Source organism: Thamnophis sirtalis, unplaced genomic scaffold, assembly GCF_051295495.1.
Source record: "Thamnophis sirtalis isolate CommonGarterSnake01/CBP01778 unplaced genomic scaffold, rThaSir2_p1.2 scaffold_13, whole genome shotgun sequence".
In the NCBI taxonomy this organism is placed as follows: domain Eukaryota; kingdom Metazoa; phylum Chordata; class Lepidosauria; order Squamata; family Natricidae; genus Thamnophis; species Thamnophis sirtalis.
The window spans coordinates 53,256,925-53,279,759 of NW_028261393.1; the positions used below are offsets into that span (position 1 = coordinate 53,256,925).

At 44.2% G+C, this 22,835-nt stretch overlaps 1 protein-coding gene across 3 annotated transcripts in view; it reads left to right on the top strand.

Moving 5' to 3' along the window:
• SEPTIN6 (septin 6) overlaps positions 1-22,835 on the top strand; it is a 45,656-nt gene that overhangs the window by 8,837 nt on the left and 13,984 nt on the right. For all 3 annotated transcript variants that reach the window (XM_087728079.1, XM_087728080.1, XM_087728081.1), the window contains exons 2-6: positions 8,166-8,280; positions 16,410-16,605; positions 17,738-17,924; positions 20,919-21,080; positions 22,430-22,526. In XM_087728079.1, coding sequence (XP_087584205.1) covers positions 8,166-8,280; positions 16,410-16,605; positions 17,738-17,924; positions 20,919-21,080; positions 22,430-22,526 — 757 coding nt within the window. The remainder of the gene's footprint in view (positions 1-8,165; positions 8,281-16,409; positions 16,606-17,737; positions 17,925-20,918; positions 21,081-22,429; positions 22,527-22,835) is intronic.

The window sequence follows — 22,835 nt, forward strand, 5'->3', positions numbered from 1 at the left end:
ACCTCTTGAAAGAAAAAACAAGAAAGTCCAATTGCCTCTGAAAAACCACCTTTGGGACAACCATGACGGGGATGACTTAAGAATCTCTACAGACTTTCAGATTCTCTGTTGGAAAGATCAGTGCAAAAGTTTCTTAATCCCTGACCTCCAATAAGACGGTCTTTGTGCAATACACTGGACCTCTCCATAGCAGTCTTTCTCCACCTTGTCAAGTTGAAGAGGTATGGACTCCAACTCCCAGAATGCCCTTGCCAGCCATGGTGGCTGGGGAATTCTGGGAATTAAAAGCCCCACCTCTTCAAGTCGACCAGGTGGAGAAACGCTTCTCTGTGCAGCATTAGGATTTGAAGGAAGATGATAAGAAATAGCAGAGGTAGCAAAATTATCCAGTTTGTTTAGAGAAAGATCAACTACAATGATCTCTATTACATTCCTTGGTGGCTGGAGTGGAAACTCCTTATCGACTTTTTGCTGGAAAAAGAAAAAAAAATGAACTTACGAGTTGATCATTTGGGGCAGGGGTGGATTCCGGCTTCTTCTATTGCTGGTTTGCTCAGGGATGCGCTTTGAATGGGTGCGTTCTTGATGTATGCTACACGGGCATGCGCAGTAGTAAAAAAATGCTTCTGTGCATGCGCAGAAGCAAAAAATAAGACGGTGGCGCTTATGGTGCTGCCCAGTGGTGGGATTCAAATAATTTAACAACCGGTTCTCTGCCCTAATGACCAGCTGGGTAGGCGGAACTCAGTGGTCATGTGACTGGGTGGGCATGGCCAACTCAATGTCACGCACGTCAATGGGCGCGCTTCGCCTTAGCTGTTACAATGGTAATAAGGGTTAACTGGAGAGGCAGTTTCTGTAAGCAGAGCAATAAAGATGAGGCTAGAAACAACACCAGAATGTTTCCTTCCTGCCTTCCTTACAGGATTAGCCCTGTAAAGTGGGGGGAAAAACAAAAGGAGATTTCTTCCAAAAACCGGTTCTCTGAACTGCTTAGAAAGTTAACAACCAATTCTCCCGAATAGGTGCGAACTGGTTGAATCCCACCACTGGTGCTGCCGATAGAAATGGTTCAGGGGCGTGGCCAGCCGAATTACTACCTACTCAGCCGAACCGATCCAAACCAGTAGGAACCCACCTCTGATTTGGGGCTGATGATTAGAAAACTTGTGGAAAGAGGTGATTGTGGTGTCATTTTTATGAATTTGCAAATGCATTCATAACCATTGTCACCAAGAGTCTTATTTGCGTTTCTATTTCTTAGTCACTATTCTTCCTCACAGTTGTATTTCTTTTACCTTGTTAACTTTCTTTCAATGAAAAGAGAAGCGGATCACAATAAATTCTTCCATGAAACGCTTTTTAATTTAGCAGCCTGGCTGCAAAAGTGAAACGCTTCCCCTAAGCCTCCTTTGTACAAATCTTCCGTTTTCTCAAAAAAATAAAAAAAAGGGAACTTGTAGTTTTGATGGCAGGAACCTTGGTCGTAACGGGGCACATCAAATTAGAGATGGTGGGAAGGGAGGGAAAAAATGACTTTTGCTTTTCTTGGCATGAACTTTGTGGAAGGAGGAGAGTGAGGAAAAATCGAAGGAAACTACTTTATACCAAGGGAAAAGCATTGGATAGTTGAGCTCAGAATTTTAACCTCGGGGGCCAGCTAGCGTGGCTAAGATACCCATGGCAGACTTTCCCAGTTCTGCTGGAAAATGGACTTTATTTTGCTAATTTTGCTTAGAGAATGAACCAGATCACTGATGCAGCTTGAGGGATACATGTCTTGGCGACACATCAGTGTTTTTCACCCCTGAGGAACATTAAGACGTGCGGTCTTCAACTCCCAGAATTCCCCAGCCAGCATGAAATTTCCTCCAGCATCAAGGAAATGGGTGCACTTTGTACCACGGGAAAGTTTCATCAGCACCCCCACTTCTGCTGCCCTTTGAAGCAGATTTACAATTTAAGTGTATGTGTGTGTGGCTGCAATGTAAAACTGGTGCGTAGGAAATTCAGAAAGAATTCTTTTTTTTTACAGCAGGATTTTTATCAACTTTGGCAAGGTTGAGATATGTGGATTTCAATTTCCAAAATTCCCCAGCCAGTAGGGCTGGCTAGGGATTTCCTGGAATTGAAGTCCACACCTCTTAACCTTAAGAGAAATGTTGCAATAGCTAATAACACATGCAATCAAAACAATAACAGAGCGTAAAAATGCAATACCTGAAAATTAAAAACACCTCCAGCAAAATTAACCAGCCTCCTTAAAAAGATCCAAGAATAGATTGAACAATATACTAGAGGTAAACAAGAAGGAATATTTGATCTAATACATTTTGCGGGGGGGGAAAGAGTACAGTAGCCGTTTCCCAAATTGAAAGAAAGGTTTCTAGTATATCTCGCCATCTCCCATGTTTTATACATCAATTCTCCCATAGCAACAATCTCATCATAGACTTAGTGATGGAGGCTCTTAATTTTTCCAATATTGCGCAATGGCCAATGTTGCAGCAGCCAATTGAACAGTTATGTTTTCCGTTCTTCGAGTTGTCTCACTAAATCATGACAGTAAATACATCCTGGGACTGTGACTAAATTTTTACGATATCCGTGGAAACTGTCTCGGGCAAAGCACGTGTTCTAGTGAATTTGGGCTCCTTTCCCGATTGAAGCCCGCTGAGGAATATCGCCAAAGCAGAAGGTGACTCAGTTATAGCTTTAAATTATGGAAACAAAAATCTGATTCTCCTTCCGATGTGTGGACCTTTGGTGTGTCTTAGAATCAAAGGGTTGGAAAGGACCTTGAGGTCTTCTAGTCCGACTCGCCTGCCCAAGGCGAGAAGACCTTATTGCAATCCAGACAAATGGATGCCCTTTTCTTGAAGGCCTCCAACAATGGAGCAATCACAACATCTGGAGGTTTTAGCCATTCCACCGATTCAATAGCAATAGCAATAGCAATAGCAGTAGACTTATATACCGCTTCATAGGGCTTTCAGCCCTCTCTAAGCGGTTTACAGAGAGTCAGCATATTGCCCCCAACAATCTGGGTCCTCATTTTACCCACCTCGGAAGGATGGAAGGCTGAGTCAACCCTGAGCCGGTGAGATTTGAACCGCTGAACTGCTGATCTAGCAGTAGCCTGCAGTGCTGCATTTAACCACTGCGCCACCATGGCTCATTCTTCTCCCTGTCAGGAAATTTGTCCGTCCTTCTCGGTTGGGTCTCTCTTTAAGGAGTTTCCACTCTTTCTTGTCCCAATCTCAGATGATTTGGAGAATCGGCTGTAGACCCATCTTCGTTCTCCCTGGATTTAGCCAACCAGGCAGACTACCAGATTGACTCTCAACGGAATAACAGAGTTGGAAGGGACCATGGAGGTCTTATAAGCCAACCTCTTGCTCAAGCAGTAGATCCTACATCAGTCTGGACAAATGCTTGTCCAATCTCTTCTTGAAAACCTCCAGTGATGGAGCATCCTACAACTTTTAGATCCAAGCTCTTCCATTGGTTAATTCTTCTCACTGACAAAAAATTTCTCCTTCCTTCTGAATTGCATCTCCCTTTTAAGGGGCTTCCACTCTATGACTTCTTGCCCTGCCCTTGGGGGATTTGGAGAACTTGCTTGTGGTCTACTTGGATTCAGGAAGACCACGCTAGGCCGACAGTAGTGGGAAATAGCCAAACTGCTCCTGACCCTTCCATCTACTCCTTTCTGTTGCAATTGTTAATGTCTATATTGTTCTTTGGGATGCGGTGGCTCAGTGGCTAAGATGTTGAGCCTGTCGGTCAGAAAGATTGGCAGTTTGGTGTTTTGAATCCCTAGTGCTGCATAACGGAGTGAGCCCCCATTACTTGTCCCAGCTTCTGCCAACCTAGCAGTTTGAAAGTACGTAAAAAATGCAAGTAGAAAAATAGGAGCCACCTTTGGTGGGAAGGTAACAGCGTTCCGTGAGCCTTCGGCATTTAGTCATGCCGGCCACATGACCACGGAGACGTCTTTGGACAGCGCTGGCTCTTTGGCTTAGAAACGGAGATGAGCACTGACCCCTAGGGTCAGGAACAACTAGCACATATGTGCGAGAGGAACCTTTCCCTTTTACCTATATTGTTCTTTACTCTTCCTATGAACCTCGCTTCGTTCTTGCAAGGCCCTGAAAGGGTTTGGTCAGGAAAACTCAATTTTTCTATATTTGCTGACGATTAGAATGTACAGCAAGCACCAACTGTATTTTTGAAGGGAGACAGCGACCACACACCCACAGGAAACCTCACTCACAGGAAGCGAGTTTCATGCTTGCTCGACTCGAAACCGATCCCTTTCAAGCAGCTTCCTCTACCCAAGGCAAGCATCCCTCACCTGCCCCTCGTGTCGGTGTTAAAATCCCCCCACCCCCAATTTCCTAGTCTACGCAGATATGGTGGAGGTTGCAAAAACCAACGTGTTTGTAAGATTCCAGGCTTGGGGACGTTTGAGATACAGGATCCCTATCTGACTTAGAAGTTACTAAGAGGTGAAGCATTCACTGAAAAAAAAATGTTTTTGGTGCATCGCTTAAAACGAATCCTTTTGCTTTCTCAAAGCTTCAAGGGGTGATTTTTTTTTTTGAATCTGCTGCGTTTCCTTGCACGGACAAAAACCCAGTTGATTTGGCGGTGCTCTGAAGATTGAAAATGCAGAGAGGTGCTAATTACCGCAGCAGGAAGCTTTGTAATTGGACTGCTATAATTGGATATATTTCCCAGTAAATGAACCTTACAGCAAACGTCTGGCTAGTAGGGAAAACCATACCAGGTTTTTTTTATAGCAATAGCAATAGCAGTTAGACTTATATACCGCTTCATAGGGCTTTCAGCCCTCTCTAAGCAGTTTACAGAGTCAGCATCTTGCCCCCAACAACAATCTGGGTCCTCATTTTACCCACCTCGGAAGGATGGAAGGCTGAGTCAACCCTGAGCTGGTGAGATTTGAACAGCCGAACTGCAGAACTGCAGTCAGCTGTAGTAGCCTGCAGTGCTGCATTTAACCACTGCCCCACCTCGGCTCTCTTCCCCCCCTGCCCCCTATCAGTTACTTCCACAGTTCTTTTGTTGTTGTTGCTGGTTTTTTTCCCTGCAGAATTGAATGATGAACTTTGGCAGAGAGAAAAGGAAAGAATTAGGGATGGTGAGCAGGAAATCCAATACTATAAAGCAGGGTTTCTCAACCTTGCCGACTGGAAGATGGGTGGGCTTGAATTCCCAGAATTCTCCAGTCAGCTATCTGGGGGGATTCTGGGAGTTGAAGTCCACACCCATTTTAAAAACCCACCAAGTCTGACAAGCGATGCTGATTCATTCTGAATTTCCCGTGCATCGCTTTAAACGTTGCAACAACCTGCGCACTTAAGCTGTGATTTTCTTTTGTAAGGCGGCAGGAATCGAGGGGCTGATAAAATTTTCCCATGGCAAGATGTGCCTGCGCCCTTTTCCTTGATGCACAAGGCAATGTTTTGTTCCTGGTAGCCGCGCTACATTTGTGATTTATGAATGCAAAAGAGCAAAACAAAGGAATGAAGTGATAATCCTTGCTACAAATGGCTTAGCTCGTTCACGTTTCTGACAGTGACGTGCGGTGAGGTTTATGGCTGGTGAGGCAGCAATTTTTTTAGACTTGTGGACTTCAACTCCCAGAATTCCACAGCCAGGCATGCTCATTTCCGATTTAAAGCGACAGCATTTGTTTTTCTCCTTTGCTAAATAAGTTTCCTTCTTTCTTTTTCTTCTCCCTCCCCCTCCTTCCTCCCTCTCTCTCTCCCTTTCTCCTCTCTCAAACACACACACACACACACACACAAAGTTGCACCAGGAGGATGAAGTTTGAATTCCTCCCCCTCCCTCCGACCCACACGTACCTTTTCCAGCTGTTTCAGAGAGGATTTCAACTCTGCTCTTGCCTGTCATCATGAAAAGAAAAAAATGTAAAAGGAAAAAGGCAAGAGCTGAGGTCAGGCTGGGCTAGTTGCTGCCATCACCGTGGATGACTGCTTAATTGTTTAAAAAAGCCTCTAAAAAAGCACCCTCTACAGGAGAAGGCAGGAGAATGACGTGCCTCATCTACGTCAGGAATTGTTCAGCTTTTAACCCTTGCTTAACTTTGCTCGAGTGATCATAAAAAGTCATCCATGGTGACTCTGGCATCAACTAGCTCAGCCTGACCTCAGCTCTTGCCTTTTTCCTTTTACATTTTCTTTTCTTTTCATGATGACAGTGGTGAGGCTCTGCCTAGCCTGCCTCCCCTGACTGCACGTCCCTGGTTTCTGATAAGGTCTTTTCATGGAATTGAAACATGTCAGGTTGCTCTTTTAGCCTGGCACGATCCTAACTCCCAACGTTTGACCCATAAGATGGCAAACTGGGCCTGGCTAGTCTAGTGAAGAGGAGGACCAGGGGAGACATGAGAGCAGTGTTCCAATATTTGAGGGGCTGCCACAGAGAGGAAGGGGATCAAGCTATTTTCCAAAGCACCTGAAGGCCAGACAAGGAATAACGGATGGAAACTGATCAAGGAAAGATTCAACCTAGAAATAAGGATAAATATTCTGACGGTGACAGCAATCAACCAATGGAAGAGAAGTTGCCTTCAGAAGTTGTAGGAGCTTCATCACTGGAGGCTTTCAAGAAGAGATTGGACTGCCCTCTGTTAGAAATGGTGTCGGCAGGCTATCCTCCTTGGGTTGGGGCGGGTTGGACTAGATGACCTACAAGGTCCCTTCCAACTCTGTTAATCTATAAACTCCTTTCTGTGCACAGTCACCCATGCCCTCGTCCTTTCTCGCCTGGACTACTGTAACGCTCTCTACATGGGGCTGCCCTTGAAGAGCACCCAGAAGCTTCAACTGGTCCAGAATGCGGCTGCGGGGGTTATCATGGGGGGCACCCAGGTACTCCCATGTTACACCCCTTTTAGGCAGCCTGCACTGGTTGCTGGTTGTCTTCCGGGTGCGATTCAAGGTACTAATTATGACCTTTAAAGCGCTCCATGGCTTAGGCCCAGGGTACCTGCGAGACCACCTACTGCCACCGGTAGCCTCCCACCGTCCAGTGCGATCCCACAGAGTTGGCCTCCTCAGGGTGCCGTCGGGCAGACAGTGTCGGCTAGTGATCCCCTAGGGGGAGAGCCTTCTCTGTGGGAACGCCTTCCCTCTGGAATGAGCTGCCCCCGGAGTTTCGTATAATCCCCAACCTCCGGTCCTTCCGACGTGCCCTAAAAAGTTGGCTTTTTCCAGCAAGCCAGCCTGGCCTGAACAAAACAAATCAAATTATTGATCATTGTTGATTTTAATTCATTTTTTTTAAAAAAATGTTATTGTTAATTCTAATTGGATTTGTTTGGATATCCTATTTAATTTCTTTTTAACTTTTGTAGTATGTGTTTCTTTTAATGTTGTATGCTGTCCTGAGTCCTTGGGAGAAGGGCGGCATATAAATCGAATAAACCTCAACCGCCTATTACATCATGCAGTCCAGTTTAATGGGCTGAAACCCGACGGTTGGATGCATTTTTCGAAGGATAGAAATTGCCGAAAGCTGTTGCTTTATGGTCTAAAAACGCTTCAAGGCGGGCAAATGATGGGCACGATGCAAGCATGGCTTTTGATATGCGGAAAAGGCGATGCGCATAAAAACCAGGCACAGCTTTGCGATTTCATCGTTTATGACCATGCCCGATTGACAATCCTGCTAGGCTCAAGATTGGTGTCTCCAATAAGAATTCCTGTTCTCGGGAATCTTCTCCCCTCCAGCTCCTAGGAGGAAGTTAGTTTTTGGAGCCTACTGTCGTTGGCCCAATGAGCACGGCAAGAAAGTTACCACAAGTTGCTCCGGGCCAGTTAGTTTTTAGATTTCTATCACTCTTGTAGTTTATTTCTCAACTCCTGCCCTGAAGGCAACTTTCCCACAGCTTCCCTCCTCTGTTCTTCTGCCAGAGCATAAGATAATTTCGAGAAGGGACACGTTCAGCTCGTATGTATAATTCAGGGAGGGCAAAAGAGATCAACAATATGGACTTGGAATGAGTTGACATCTACCCCAATCCCCCAAATTCGGAACGTACCTAGAAGTCTATCCCGAAAGTTGAGCCTTTGAGACTTCGTATTAACATGCATCCTTTTTGTGACTGTCCTTAGGGTGAAGGTTGCCGGACCGTTCCTCTTTCTGGCCACGTCGGATTCGATAGCTTGCCTGACCAGCTGGTGAACAAATCAGTTAACCATGGTTTCTGTTTCAACATCCTCTGTGTGGGTGAGTAATAGTTTCGGTTTGTTTTCCTCTCTCTTCTGCTCAGCCTTCTCAAGCCCGCCATTTCCAGTTTGGGGAAATTCCGTGTTAAAAGATGAATTCCTCTGCTGCTCCCTGTAGATAAACAAGGCTGAGACAATGCTCCTTTGATCTACCTTGGCCATGCTTTTGGCCTCTGATCCTGTTCTACAAGACGGTTAAAATTCACTGCATGGAGTGGACAGAAGAAGAAGGAAGGTAGAGTTGGTCAAAGAGAGAAGAAACGTACAAAGAGAGGAAGAGATGGAATGTGTCTAGCTCGGAGGGCAACTTCTATTATTCTTTTGTGGCTTTTTAGTAATTCAGGGGCACGGTGGCTCAGTGGCTAAGATGCTGAGCTTGTCGATCAGAAAGGTCGGCAGTTCGGCGGTTCGAATCCCTAGCGCCTCGTAACGGAGTGAGCTCCTGTTACTTGTCCCAGCTTCTGCCAACCTAGCAGTTCGAAAGCACGTTAAAAAATGCAGGTAGAAAAATAGGAACCACCTTTGGTGGGAAGGTAACAGCATTCCATGTGCCTTCGGCATTGAGTCATGCCGGCCACATGACCATGGAGACGTCTTCGGACAGCAATGGCTCTTTGGCTTTGAAACGGAGATGAATACCACCCCCCAGAGTCGGGAACGACTAGCACATATTTGCGAGGGGAATCTTTACCTTTACCTAGTTATTCAGTTGCTAAGTTGTGTCCGATTCTTCATAAGCCCCATGGACCATAGCACACCCTGTTCTCTGAGGTCTCCCAGACTTTAGCCAAATTCATGTTCATTGTGTCGATGTTTATGACTCTAGCAGGGTTCATGTTAAGTGAAGAGCTAAAGAATTGTGAGCTCTCTGAGCTTGGTTACTTTCTCACTGACGTTTCATGACCCAACTCGGTAACATCATCAGTGCTAGAAGGGAATAAGGGTTTCCTCTCTATTTATATTCTTGCAGCTTACCCTATCACTGTTGGTAGAAATGATCCTGGTGCAGAGGTGGGTTCCTACCAGTTCGCACCTATTCGGTAGAACCGGTTCGTCAAATCTACCGAACCGGTTAGAAGAGGTTCCACCAGTGGACCCGGAAAGCAGGCCACATCTACAGAAGAGGTTCCAAAAAATTTTGAAACCCACCACTGACACACACACACATACACAGAGAGAGAGAGAGAGAGAGACTCACACAGAGAGATAAAGAGAAAGAAAGGAAGAAATAAAGAAAGAAAGAAAGAAAAAAAGAAAGAAAAAGTGTGTGAGAGAGAAAGATGAAAGAAAAAAAGAAAAAGGGACAGAGAGACAAAAGGAAGGAGATAGATAGATAGATAGATAGATAGAGAGAGAGAGAGAGAGAGACAGACAGACAGACAGACAGACAGACAGACAGACAGAGAGAACACATGGCCGGCAAGCCACTCCCACCAGGTCACATGGCCAGCAAGCCACTCCCACAAAGGAGGCCACACCCACAGAGTAGGTTCGAAAAATTTTTGAAACCCACCACTGACACACACACACATACACACACACAGAGAGAGAGAGAGACTCACACAGAGAGATAAAGAGAAAGAAAGGAAGTAATAAATAAAGAAAGAAAGAAAAAAAGAAAGAAAAAGTGTGTGAGAGAGAAAGATGAAAGAAAAAAAGAAAAAGGGACAGAGAGACAAAAGGAAGGAGATAGATAGATAGATAGAGAGAGAGAGAGAGAGAGAGAGAGAGAGAGAGACAGACAGACAGACAGACAGACAGACAGAGAGAACACATGGCCGGCAAGCCACTCCCACCAGGTCACATGGCCAGCAAGCCACTCCCACAAAGGAGGCCACACCCACAGAGTAGGTTCGAAAATTTTTTGAAACCCACCACTGTCCTGATGGTTCCTTGATTAGGCTGTTGTTTACTGTTTGACTGAGTTGGTAGTTCCCTGAATTGAGTAAGACGAACAATTGAATAAGTTACGCCATGGGTGCAGCGCAACTTTAATTGGGGTGAAGAAGACAATAAACTAACCTTCCCATTAAATAAATTGTGAATTCTGCGGGGTTCCTTCTGTAATGTTGATGTAAAGGATGAATTGCCTTCCTATTGATTGAGTTGTTCGTAGGCATTGTATTCATTTCCATGTTCGGCCGTGTATTGTCAATCTTGTGTAGGATATTTTGAAAGAGGCGAGTGGCTTTCAGTTATGACCTCTGGTACCCCCACCGGTTCCTTAACGTGGAATTTTGCTGTGGATTGAGAGTTAAGCCCCTGCAGGAAATTTAATACAAAAGAAACTGTCCGTGTGGATAGTGCTATATTAAGAACAAAGAGAACTCGTCACAGCTCTTAAAACATTAACTTGGGTCTTATGAATCATCTATTTATAAGAATATCCACCCAAACCTCCGCACTTTTAATATTCATGCTTTGCATTTATTATTTGGGCATTCCAAACACTTGGTATATTTATGAGAGTTATAATGAAACAGCAGGCCTGAAATGCAGGGTAGAGCTACCTGTGGCAGGTGAGAGATTAAGGATGAGGACGGATGAGCTGAGCAGCAGAGAAGATGAGAGACAGCACCATAAGGTGTTGGAAGGAGCACAGAAAGACCCCAGTTTTCAGTTTCCATTTCGCCATGAAGCTGTTAAATGGAAAAGAAGAGCAGGCAGAACTGGGGACAGCGGTAAGCATGTCATCCGCTTAGAATCGTTACGTTCCCACAAACGGTCCAATCCCAATCCATCTTGAATTCCATTGGCCGGCACCAATTTACTGTTGAACCTTAGTTGCCAATAAAGGAGAATATTTGTAGCGCAGGGGTTAAAAAAAAAGAGAGGCCCTTGATGCTCTCTGAGCTTGGTTGTTTTCTTGTTTCATGACCCATCTAGGTAACATCATCAGTGCTAGAAGAATTGGGGTGGGTGGGTGGAGAGGAGGAGGAAGAGGAATGGGAGAAGGAGGAGGATGACTGTGTGATCTTTGATGTTCTCTGAGTTTGCTTGTTTTCTTGCAGACGTTTCATGACCCATCTAGGTAACATCATCAGTGCTAGAAGAATTGGGGGGGGGGGTGGAGAGGAGGAGGAAGAGGAATGGGAGAAGGAGGAGGATGACTGTGTGATCTTTGATGTTCTCCGAGTTTGCTTGTTTTCTTGCAGACGTTTCATGACCCATCTAGGTAACATCATCAGTGCTAGAAGAATTGGGGGGTGGGAGTGGAGAGGAGGAGGAATGGGAGGAGAAGGAGGAGGATGACTGTGTGATCTTTGATGTTCTCTGAGTTTGCTTGGTTTCTTGCAGACATTTCAATTCAATTCAAAGCCTTTGTTGTCACTGTACATCATGTACACAATCAAAACGGTTTAGCTGCTATCGGTGCAGTCCGTGAACAAAAATACAAGACCACATAAATCATACCAAGAATAATCCTTGTACAAATAGTTAGGAGAAACCACTAGTCGTACATTTCCATATACGGTTTCTCTTGTGGCCCGGCAGGAGCTGTTGGAGCTGCCGCCAGACTCCGACAGCGAGGGGTCTTATGAGTCGGCCCTGGAGGAGGTGGAGGACCCTGGATAGGGTGCCAACTCCGAGCAGGGCGAGGAGAGACTGGTTGGCCACCAGGTGGCATCTGAGCCTTGGATCAGTGGGGAGGAAACAAGAGGGAGTGATCCAGAAAACACCTGTGAGTTGTTCCGGGATGCACGCCGTCGAAGGGCTACTCGGCGTCAAGAACAACGGCGTAATTACAAGAGGTGATTATGCTCAGCTGATGCTCATTAAGATCCTCTCCTGATTGTAAAAGAGACTGCTTGCGCCACGCCTTTCTGCAGAAGTCAACGTTAAGGACTAACCAGAAACAAACTTGGCAGGCTGGATTGCTGCCAGAGTTGGTGTGCATTGCTGCCAAGTTTTGTAGGACTTGCTGCCAGAGTGCTTATCTCCTTGTTTATGTGGCTTGCAGCCAACGAGAGTCTGGATTGATTAAAAGAAACCTTCTCATTTACGTTGGTTTCGGCTTTCGTTCCTGGACGGAGGAGTGGGGGTAAGAACAGGTTTCCTTACCCAAACTTGTGATAGCACTGATGATGTTGCCTAGTTTGTGTAATGAAATGTCTTCAAGAAAACAATCGAGCTCAGAATTTTAGTTGACTAGGTTTTTTTAAAATAAATCTTGTGTGCAGCAGTCTAACAGAGAATCCCTTCTCTTTGTGCCTGACAGTAAGATAGTTTCCACACCAGTAACTTGCAAAATCTTCACAGCCACATTGTGTTGACATGACCTAGTAAAGCCTGTCTACATGCATTGAAATTCTGACACAAGAATGACTGGATGATGCTTGAAGATGCTGGAGGTCACCGGTGGGGGTGAGGGAGGACTTAGGACCCTGCCCAAGTTCCTTTTCTCCTCCTGAGGAAAAATCCTTTTAAATTATTCGGGTGGAAGATGAAATATAAAGAAGGAAATGAAATAAATCTCCTCAGGAAAGGAAAAAATAAATAATCCGTGAATCAACAAATGGAAGTACATTTATAGAAATCAAGTAAAGAAATATGCCGTATATATATTTAACTGAGGGGTTTTTTAATATATGTTTTTTTAAATGTTTTAACTATTTTAATATCTTTAGAACTCGGAGTATCACGGAGCAACAGGAGTGGCGATAGAAACGGAATGAATTAATGAATAGAAATGGAATGAGTGAATAAATAAATAAAGGAGATAAATAATTGATTTGAGTGAGATTTATCCCAGGGGCAACTTCATAGAATCTCTCTCTCTCTGCCTCTCTTTCTCTTTCTCTCTTTCTTTCTTTCTCTCTCTCTCTCTCCTTCTCTCTCTCTCTATTTCTCCCCACTCTCCTTCTCTCTCCCTCTCTTTCTCTCTCTCTCCCTCTCTTTATCTCTTTCTCCTTCTCCCTTTCTCTCCCTCTCCCTTTTTTCTCTCCTCTCTCTCTCTCCTTCTCTATGTCTCTCCCTCTATCTCTCCCTCTCTTTCCCTTTCTTTCTTTCTTTCTCTCTCTCTCTCTCTCTCCTCTCTCTCCCTCTCTCTGTCTCTCTCCCCCACTCCTTCTTTCTCTCCCCCTCTCCTTCTCTCTTTCTGTCTCTTCCTTCTCTCTTTTTCTCCCTCCCTCTTTCTCTCTCTCTCTCCTCTCTCTCCCCCTCTCCTTCTCTCTTTCGGTCTCTTCCTTCTCTTTTTCTCCCTCTCTTTCTCTCTCTCCTTCTCTCTCTCCCCCACTCCTCTCTTTATGTCTCTCCATCTCTTTCTTTCTTTCTCTCTCTCTTCCTTCTCTCTTTCTCTCCCTCTTTTTCCCTCTCCTTCTCTCTCTCTTCCCCTCTCTATTTCTCTCTCCTTCTCTGTCTCTCCCTCTCTTTCTCCCCGCCTCCCTCCCTCCCTTTCTCTCTCTTTCAGCTTCTTTCTCATTTCTTCCCCAGAAAAAAAAACTCTGATTTTTTGTAAAGAACTTTGCCTGCTTTTTTTATTTCAAAGAAAAGGAAACAACGACATCAGTTCTTGGCTGTTCTTTTGCAATCCAATTTGTCTGCTCTGAGTGTTTGGGTGGAGTTCTTAATATTCCAGAGACAGGAATTCTTGTCTCTCCTTTATTTATTATATATAAACAATTCTTAGTTCTATATGTTTTTAAAAAAAGCTTATTTCTTATCTCCCGTATTTCTACAGCCTCCCTTAAGCCATCAAAAGCAACTTTTTAAATTTGATTCTGGCCAAACATGGCTTGGCTTTGTCCAGCTGGGAAGGATGATGTCGTATTCAACCTGGGTGACCTCTCTGGCAGGAAGCTTGGCTGGGCTCCATCCCAGGATGGGGTTACACCGAAGTGGAAATCTGACTGCCTCCCCTGTCTTGGTTCCAGGAAACCTTTCAATTTGGAAGTGATGATTAGGGCTGTTTCCTCAGGCGACTTAATGTTTTCTGCATCCTCTCCAATGTTCAATTTCTGGATTGGGTTGCAGGAAATCCGTAGCTCATTAAAGAGCCATTCCCTCTTCCTGGCCATAAACCCAGATATGACATGTCTTGATGAGAGAAAGTTGAAATTAAAAAAAAAGATCATTTTCAGCTCTTGGGTGTAAAAATGTGCCTGTCTCGTGGCTCCCTTCCACCCCTCGCTGTGGGTTCTGCCTCTTCGTCTGCCTTGCAGGGAGGGGGGGGAAATGATGTAAAAAAAAATGAAATTCTTCCGAAAAGCTACGGATTATCCAGATGGAAGATTATCATATATATATTTTTATTACATACCTGCATTCTGCATGTGTTGCCTTGGCATTTTTGCTTTTATCAATTAAATGCTTCTAAGTGCCACTTTACGGCTCCACCACCAGCTAAAAATCATTTTTAGAACCCGCTGGATGGAAGGATGGCTTTTAACCGCTGAATCGCTTAATAGAGGCAATCATTTTGTGTAACGTTTCAACTAACCGGCTTTGCAAAAGGTTTCGAGCTCACACCGGGGCTGAGAGAGCTGATGGATGTCTTAAAACCCAATCGGGGGGGGGGAGGGTGGGATCGCATTTTCTTTTGCTAAATTCAAACTCATTGACTGCATTCCTGGAGCCAGATACAAACAAGATATTGAATAAAAGAAACATTGCACCTATCTCTCTCTATATATACATATATGTGCAGAAGGGGAAAACAGCAAGTGTAAGGAATCTAAAAATAACAAACAACATAGTTACTTAAAAAAAAATCCAAATAAATTCTTTAAATGCTTCTATCGCAATCTTAAAATTCCTTTTCCAAAATCCATACATCGGTGTTTCCTTTTCTGACCTTTTCGCTTTGATTTGAGATCTTGTATGCGTGTTTGTGCGTATATGTCTCGGTGCTTGGAAATGCCATTTCTATTTTGAATAGCTTAGGTCTTCCTACCTTCCCCCATTTCTTGAGGGCAAATTTTGCCGTGTTCAGTGATGCGGGAAATGGATGTCAGTAAATTATTATCCTAACATTAAAAAAAATAAAGAAAAGAGTAGGGGGGAGGGGAAAAAAAACCCACAACGTGCTACTACATTTAATTTTGTTTGGATTTGAGGGAGCCACATAGCTACACAAATGGGTTTGATTCTAAAATTAGAAAGAAGAAACTTTTTTATTTTTGAAACGGAAGTGCATTTAAAAAAAAAATTCTAACCTCATCCTGCAAACCGTTTGTTGTTTTGGATATTATTAAGATACCGATAGAAGAAAATATTTCTAGCTCAGGGTTGAACTGTTGGCCCTTAATCAGTGGACTCTAGAAGTTATAGATGCTGAAACACTGGAGATTTTTTTTAAAAAAGGGATCGGACGACCATTCGTCTGAAATGGCCTAAGGTTTCCTGCTTGAGCAGAGGGTTGGACTAGAAGACCTCCAGGGTCCCTTCCAATTCTTTTATTCTGTTATTCTCTGAGCTTGGTTGTTTTCTGACAGACTTTTCATTACCAAAATAGGAGCATCATCCGTGCTAAGAATACCACATTGTTCAAATATTTATTGTTTATTGGGGTGGAAACCTCTCAGAATTTCCTTCTTTAAAACAGTAAAAATTCTCCTGCTTGCGTAAACTGTATTGTATACCAGCAAATACCGTTCTCATCACATAATTTAGCCTATGTAAATATTGGAAAGGGAATAAAAATCACATCTGCTCTTTGGGTATGTTAAAATATTCATGACTGGGAGAGACATGGGAACGGGGTCGGCCAATGAATAGGCATAGCAACTAAGTCAGCCAATGGGGGCTTAAATGAAACTGAGTCTGTGCCGAGAATTGAAACAGAAACTTAAGAAGGAAGCAGTCTGCTGCTCTGAGATGTAAACTAGCAGTCTGTTTGGGTTTCTCTGCTGAAAATGAAACTAACTGCTTGTAACTCTCCTGCCTTGTGTTTACTTGGAAAAACCACCTGTTGGTATTGTACATTTATTCATCTATTCTTATGTAGATAAAGAAGTTAATGAATCCAGCTGAATCCATTATCTGTGTGTGCTTCTGGATTTGAATTTATGCAACAAACTCTGACAGGGTCACTCTGCATTTGCTTTTATTTCTTAAATGCCGTCGTACGTTTTGGAGTCCTTTTAAAATAAAACGTGTGTGTGTGTGTGTGTGTTTTCCCCCCCACCAAAGGAGAAACAGGTCTCGGGAAGTCGACGTTGATGGATACGCTCTTCAACACCAAGTTCGAAGGAGACCCAGCTTCTCATTCCCAGCCAGGCGTTCAACTGAAATCCAGTTCCTACGACTTGCAGGAAAGCAATGTTCATCTGAAGCTGACCATTGTTAGCACGGTGGGCTTCGGTGACCAGATTAACAAAGAGGACAGGTGAGTAGGACTTGTCCGTGGTGAAATAGAAACCAGGACTTATTTTCTGGCTAGATTCATTTTGACGGGAGCTACATATCGTATTTTTCAGAGTATAAGGCGCACCTTCCCACCCCTCCTTAAAAGAGAGCGGAAATGTCGGTGCGTCTTATACACTGAGTAAATCCATTTTTGGCCTTCAAAAAGCCCTGCTCCCACATCCCATTTTTTGTGAAAGACAGGCCATTTTTCACAGAAACAGAGGCATTTTTGCCTTTCCCCAGCCCCCAGCAGGCTTCAGCAGGGCTGGAGGAAGGTAAAAATGCTTCCATTTTTGCAAAAAGCAGCCCATTTTTTGCAAAAACGGGGCCGTGTTTGCCTTCCCCTAGACCTGCTGAAGCCTGCAGAGGGCTCCTGGGGGCCAGGGAGGACAAAACTCTTTTTTTCCCCTTACTTGCCTCTTCGAAATCTTGGTACGTCTTATACACCGGTGCGTCTTATAGTCCGAAAAATACGGTATGTCTAGCCTAAGGAAGGAAAGGACTAAGGGTGGCAGTCTTCCGATATGGGTGGGGCCACCACAAAGAGGAAGAGGTTGGCCTAGTCTCCAAAGCACCTGAAGACAGGAGAAGAAGCAATGGGTGGAAACCGATCAAGGAGAGAAGCAACCTTAGAACTAAGGAGGAATTTCCTGACGGTGAGAACCAGTAAGCAGTGGAACAACTTGCCACCGGAAATTGTGAATGCTCCAACTCTGGAAGTTTTGAAGAAGAAATTGGACAGCCATTTGTCTGAAATGGTAGAGGGTTTCCTGCCTGAGCAGGGGGAGTTGGACTAGAAGACCTCCAAGGTCTCGTCCAGCTCTGTTATTTCATTATATTCTTGAGAGCCAAATCTGTTAGTGCTTTGTTGGCTAAATCCGAACTGGACCCCTTAGATCAGTTCAGATGAAGCTCTGAACAGGAAAGTGAGTTGACATGGGTGACATTTCCTCATGTCCAGTCTTGAATTCTGGGACTGGTAGAACTCACCAACCATCTGGAGAACATCAGACAAAAGAAGTTGCTCAAAAGAAGCTTTTCTTCTATGTAGGAAGCAACGGAAAAGAATTAACACACGTTCTGTCTCCCCATTTTTTCTTTCTTTCATGAAGCTATAAACCCATTGTGGAGTTCATCGACACCCAATTTGAATCCTACCTTCAAGAGGAGTTGAAAATTAGACGGGTGCTGCATAATTATCACGATTCCAGGGTCCACGCTTGCTTGTACTTCATCGCTCCCACGGGACATTCTTTGAAGTCCTTGGACTTGGTCACCATGAAGAAACTGGACAGTAAGGTAGGACGTGCAAGGTGCAGCTGATGAGAAGGTCTTCTTGTCCATGACCTTAGCCCATGTGACACCCCCCCCCCAAAGTCCACTTCTGTGGTGCCTTCTATACTTTGATAAGTGGGATATAATTCATTGTGTTGTTTGGGTGCAGTTGGTAATCTCCATTCAGTCCTGCTCAGGGGTGGGTTCCTGCCAGTTCTAAGCTCTTCTATAGAAGAGGTTCCACAAATCTACAGTGCCGTTTAGAACCGGTTCCAGCTCCCTCACCCCACCTGTCCACACATCATCAAGATGAAGAGCGAGAGGAGGAATTCTGGGAGTTGAAGTCCACAAGTCTTAAAGCTGTCAAGTTTGAACACCCCTGGGGTTTTTTTTTCTAAAGGGTTAGGGGTGCAAGGGTCTTGTAACTTGACAGCTTTAAGACTTGCACACTTCAATGCCAGAGTTCCTGAGCCAACATGACTGGAGGAGGAATTCTGGGAGTTGAAGTCCACAAGTCTTAAAGCTGTCAAGTTTGAACACCCCTGGGGTTTTTTTTTCCTAAAGGGTTAGGGGTGCAAGGGTCTTGTAACTTGACAGCTTTAAGACTTGCACGCTTCAATGCCAGAGTTCCTGAGCCAACATGACTGGAGGAGGAATTCTGGGAGTTGAAGTTCACAAGTCTTAAAGCTGTCAAGTTTGAACACCCCTGGGTTTTTTTTTCTAAAGGGTTAGGGGAGCAAGGGTCTTATAACTTGACAGCTTTAAGACTTGTGTGCTTCAAATGCCAGAGTTTCTGAGCCAACATTTTGGTTGCTAAGCAAGAGCGTTGTTAAGTGAGTTTCACCACATTTTACAAGTTGGCCATGCCCATCCAGTCACATGGCCGGCAAGTCACTCCCACCCAGTCACATGGCTGGCAAGCCACTCCCACAAAGCAGGCCACACCTACAGAAGAGGTTCTAAAAAAATTTGAAATCCACCACTGGTCCTGCTTAAATAGAATCCAGCAGCAAGTTTAAGGACGTCTGTTGCTATTTGGGGGGAAAGAAGATTGGAAGATTGAGCCAAGAGACTCAGCCAAGGGAGCGACCAGATAAGAGATAGCCTAGCCCACGCTGAATAATGGGTGGGGCAATCATCTCAGAAGGGATCCTTCTCTAAGTCCTCAGGCTGTAAAGTGATGGTGGGACTTTCAGACTTGTAAGTTTCTGTTAATGTAACTTCCCTATAAATTTAGCATTAGGTCACCTGGTTTTGACTCCTATCTGGTGTTCCAAATAGCATCCAAAATTAAATTAGAGTCCAAGGCAAAGGATTCCTCAAAGTTCCAATTTATGAAGAGAGCCATGTTGGCACACCTGGGAAAACCCGAATCTGAAAGCTTCCCAGTTTTCCCCACCCAGTTGAAAGTTCAAGATCTTGCCCCCCACACCCTAAAGTCCATCACATTGTCCAATCTCACGCTGGCACGCTGACAGTTCCACCCACCCAGATCCGGTCAGGTGCAGAGGTGCAGAGACAAAAGATGACCTTGGCTTTCTAGAAAGAATGTTGTTATGGCTACATACCATCTCACTTCTTATACAATCCCCCCTCCCATTTTCCCACACTAGAAAATGCATAGTAGAATAATAGAAAGCGTGGCGGGCCAAAGATCCAAAAGAAAAGATGGCTGCAGGCCTGACATCTGGTTTACCCCAACTGGCTGCCTTCAATCTTGCAAATCTGAAAGTACATCCTTTCCCCCCTCCTGCTTTACAGCTAAAGAAACTAGGGAGGGTCTCTTTGGAACCTCTGTTCAGCTCTGGGTTCTTCTGTCTCTTATCTGGCCATTCCTTAATCAGCTTCTCTTTGTCCCATCTACCGAGGTCTTTCCCACGTGTTATTTATTACACAATGATTTTTCTTCAAGAAAAGTTTTGGGTGATTCCAGCGGTTCAGAATGGATAATCTTGAATTGAATCAGAACTGGCACAGGGAACCTGATTGTGCCATCAATTATCCATGACCTGCATACCCCAAGCTGGTGAATGTCGATGTGAAGCTCATTGCAGCCATAGGCTATCCTGTTTTGGGGTAGAAATGTAGGGAAAAGGAATGGAACACTAACCAAAACCTTGCTTCCCAAGCAAAGAATTATACCGTGTTTTCTCGAAAATAAGACAGGGTCTTATTTTCTTTTGACGCCCGATATGTATGTTGAATGTTGAATGTTGATTTTATTTATATGCTGCCCTTTTCCCCCGAAGGGGACTCAGGGCGGCTCACAACTCAACCAGGGAAGGGGGATACAAACAAAAAATTAAAACAACACAAAACAATGCATAATTAAAAACACACAACAGTCATACCAATTCGAGACGGGGGCAACAGTTCTTTAGCCCCAGGCCTGTCGGAACAGCCAGGTTTTAAGGGCTTTGCGGAAGGCCTGGAGGGTGGTGAGGGTTCGAATCTCCACGGGGAGTTCGTTCCAGAGGGTCGGAGCAGCCACAGAGAAGGCTCTCCTCCGGGTAGTCGCCAGTCGACACTGGCCGGCGGATGGAATTTGGTGGAGGCCTAATCTGTGGGATCTAATCGGTCTAGTGGGGGTAATTGGCAGCAGGCAGTCTCTCAAGTACCCAGATATAAGCGCTTGGCCTTATTTTCAGGGAGGTCTTATGATTTTTGAGGTGCAGGAGGTGGTGAGCATTGTCAACTAATGGCTGCTGCTGTGTTGCAGTATTTTCAGGGAGGGCTTATTTTAGCGCATGCGCTCAAAAGCCCGATTGGGCTTATTATCCGGGGAGGTCTTATTTTCACGGAAATAGGGTATGTGTGTATATTTCCTATTCAGTTTTAATTCTTTTCTCTCTACATATATCTTTTTAAACTCCAAAAATAATGTAAAAGAGAAAGCCATCTGTTTTTTTCCCTGCTCTGGAACATCGCGTCTTAACTCTGGGAATTTTCATGCAATCAAACTTCATGTCGTTTAAATGTTCAGAATGCCTCTTTTCTCTCCGTTGGGATTCCCTGCAGGTGAATATCATTCCTATTATTGCCAAATCCGACGCTATCTCCAAGAGCGAGCTGACCAAATTCAAAATTAAGATCACCAGTGAACTCGTGAGCAACGGAGTGCAAATCTACCAATTCCCTACCGACGATGAATCCGTGTCAGAAATCAATGGAACCATGAACGTAAGATAATACCGCAATAAACATAATCACTTCTGGATTTAAATATTGCATTTGGGGGAAAAAAAGTCTATGGGGATTCTCCATCATCCAGGTCCTGGTTGTCCCAAAGGTGTTTTTTCAAGAGGCAACTGGACTTTCTGGTTTTTCCTTTGAAGAGGTTTCGATTCTCACCCAAGAAGCTTCTTCAGTTCTGAGAGAAGCTGAAGAAGCGTCTGAGAGAAGCTGAAGAAGCTTCTTGGATGAGAAGCGAAACCTCTTCAAAGAAAAATTAGAAAGTCCAGTTGCCTCTTGAAAAAAACACCTTTGGGTCATTGGAAAAAAAGATTCACACCTGATCTCTGTTCTAGACTTCATTTCATTTCATTTCATTTCATTTCATTTCATTTCATTTCATTTCATTTCATTATTATATTATATGCTGCCCTTTTCCCCCGAAGGGGACTCAGGGTGGCTAACAAATCAAATCAGGGAAGGGGGGGTACAGACAAAAAATAAAAAACAAAACATAACAATACATAATTTAAAAACACACAACAGTCATACCATTCGAGATGGGGGCAACAGCTCTTTAGCCCCAGGCCTGTCGGAACAGCCAGGTTTTAACAGCTTTGCGGAAGGCCTGGAGGGTGGTGAGGGTTCGAATCTCCACGGGGAGCTCGTTCCAGAGGGTCAGAGCAGCCACAGAGAAGGCTCTCCTCCGGGTAGTCGCCAGTCGGCATTGGCCGGCGGATGGAATTCGGAGGAGGCCTAATCTGTGGGATCTAATCGGTCTAGTGGAGGTGATTGGCAGCAGGCGGTCTCTCAAGTACCCAGGTCCAGACTTTCAGGCAGGACTTCCTTGTTATTGTTATTGTTCCTTTCTTCATCCACAATTTTGAAAGTATATTTTTATTTTAGTTTATTTTTTAATTGAACTATCATTAGTAAACATAACTAACTAAATTAACATAGATATTACATGAATAGAGCGGGGGGGGGGGAATAAAAATACCAACAAATCTACTAAAGTTTTCTAGATGCTTTTACTGGTTTATTGTTTTTGTTTTAATGGTTCTTATAATTTTTGAACTGCAACCCACCAGAGTCACTTGGTTGAATTGGCCAACTGTAGAAATTGAATGAATAAATGAATAACAATTAATAAATAAAATGCAAGTGGAGAGGTATGATTTACAGATTTAACCATGTATGCGAAGTATTACCTTATTGTAGTCTATTGCTATAGGGATGAACCGTAAAATCCACCCAAGTTTGATGAAATTGTGACTCCTTCCTATAATGTCTGATACATCAACTAATATTGAAGTTGAATTCTCTCTCTCTCTCTCTCTCTCTTTGGGGTGCTCCAGGCTCATTTACCTTTTGCCATCATTGGCAGCACAGAAGAAATCAAGATAGGAAATAAAATGATGAGGGCACGCCAATATCCATGGGGGATAGTGCAGGGTAAGTAAAGTGGCTAGTTCAACCTTGCTGGCACCTTGACAAAATGTTCTTCCTGGTTGGGTCTTGTGCAGCTGAACAAGATAGCTTCCTAGAAGGTCCCACCTGTGTAATAACTTTTAGAGTTGTCTTTCGGTTCAATAAGAAGCAACGGATGGAAACTAATCAAGGAGAGAAGCAACCTAGAACTAAGGAGACATTTCCTGATAGCTAGAACAATTCATCAGTGGAATGACTTGCCACCAGAAGTTGTGGGTGCTCCAACACTGGAGGTTTCCAAGAAGAGATTAGACCACCATTTGTCTGAAATGG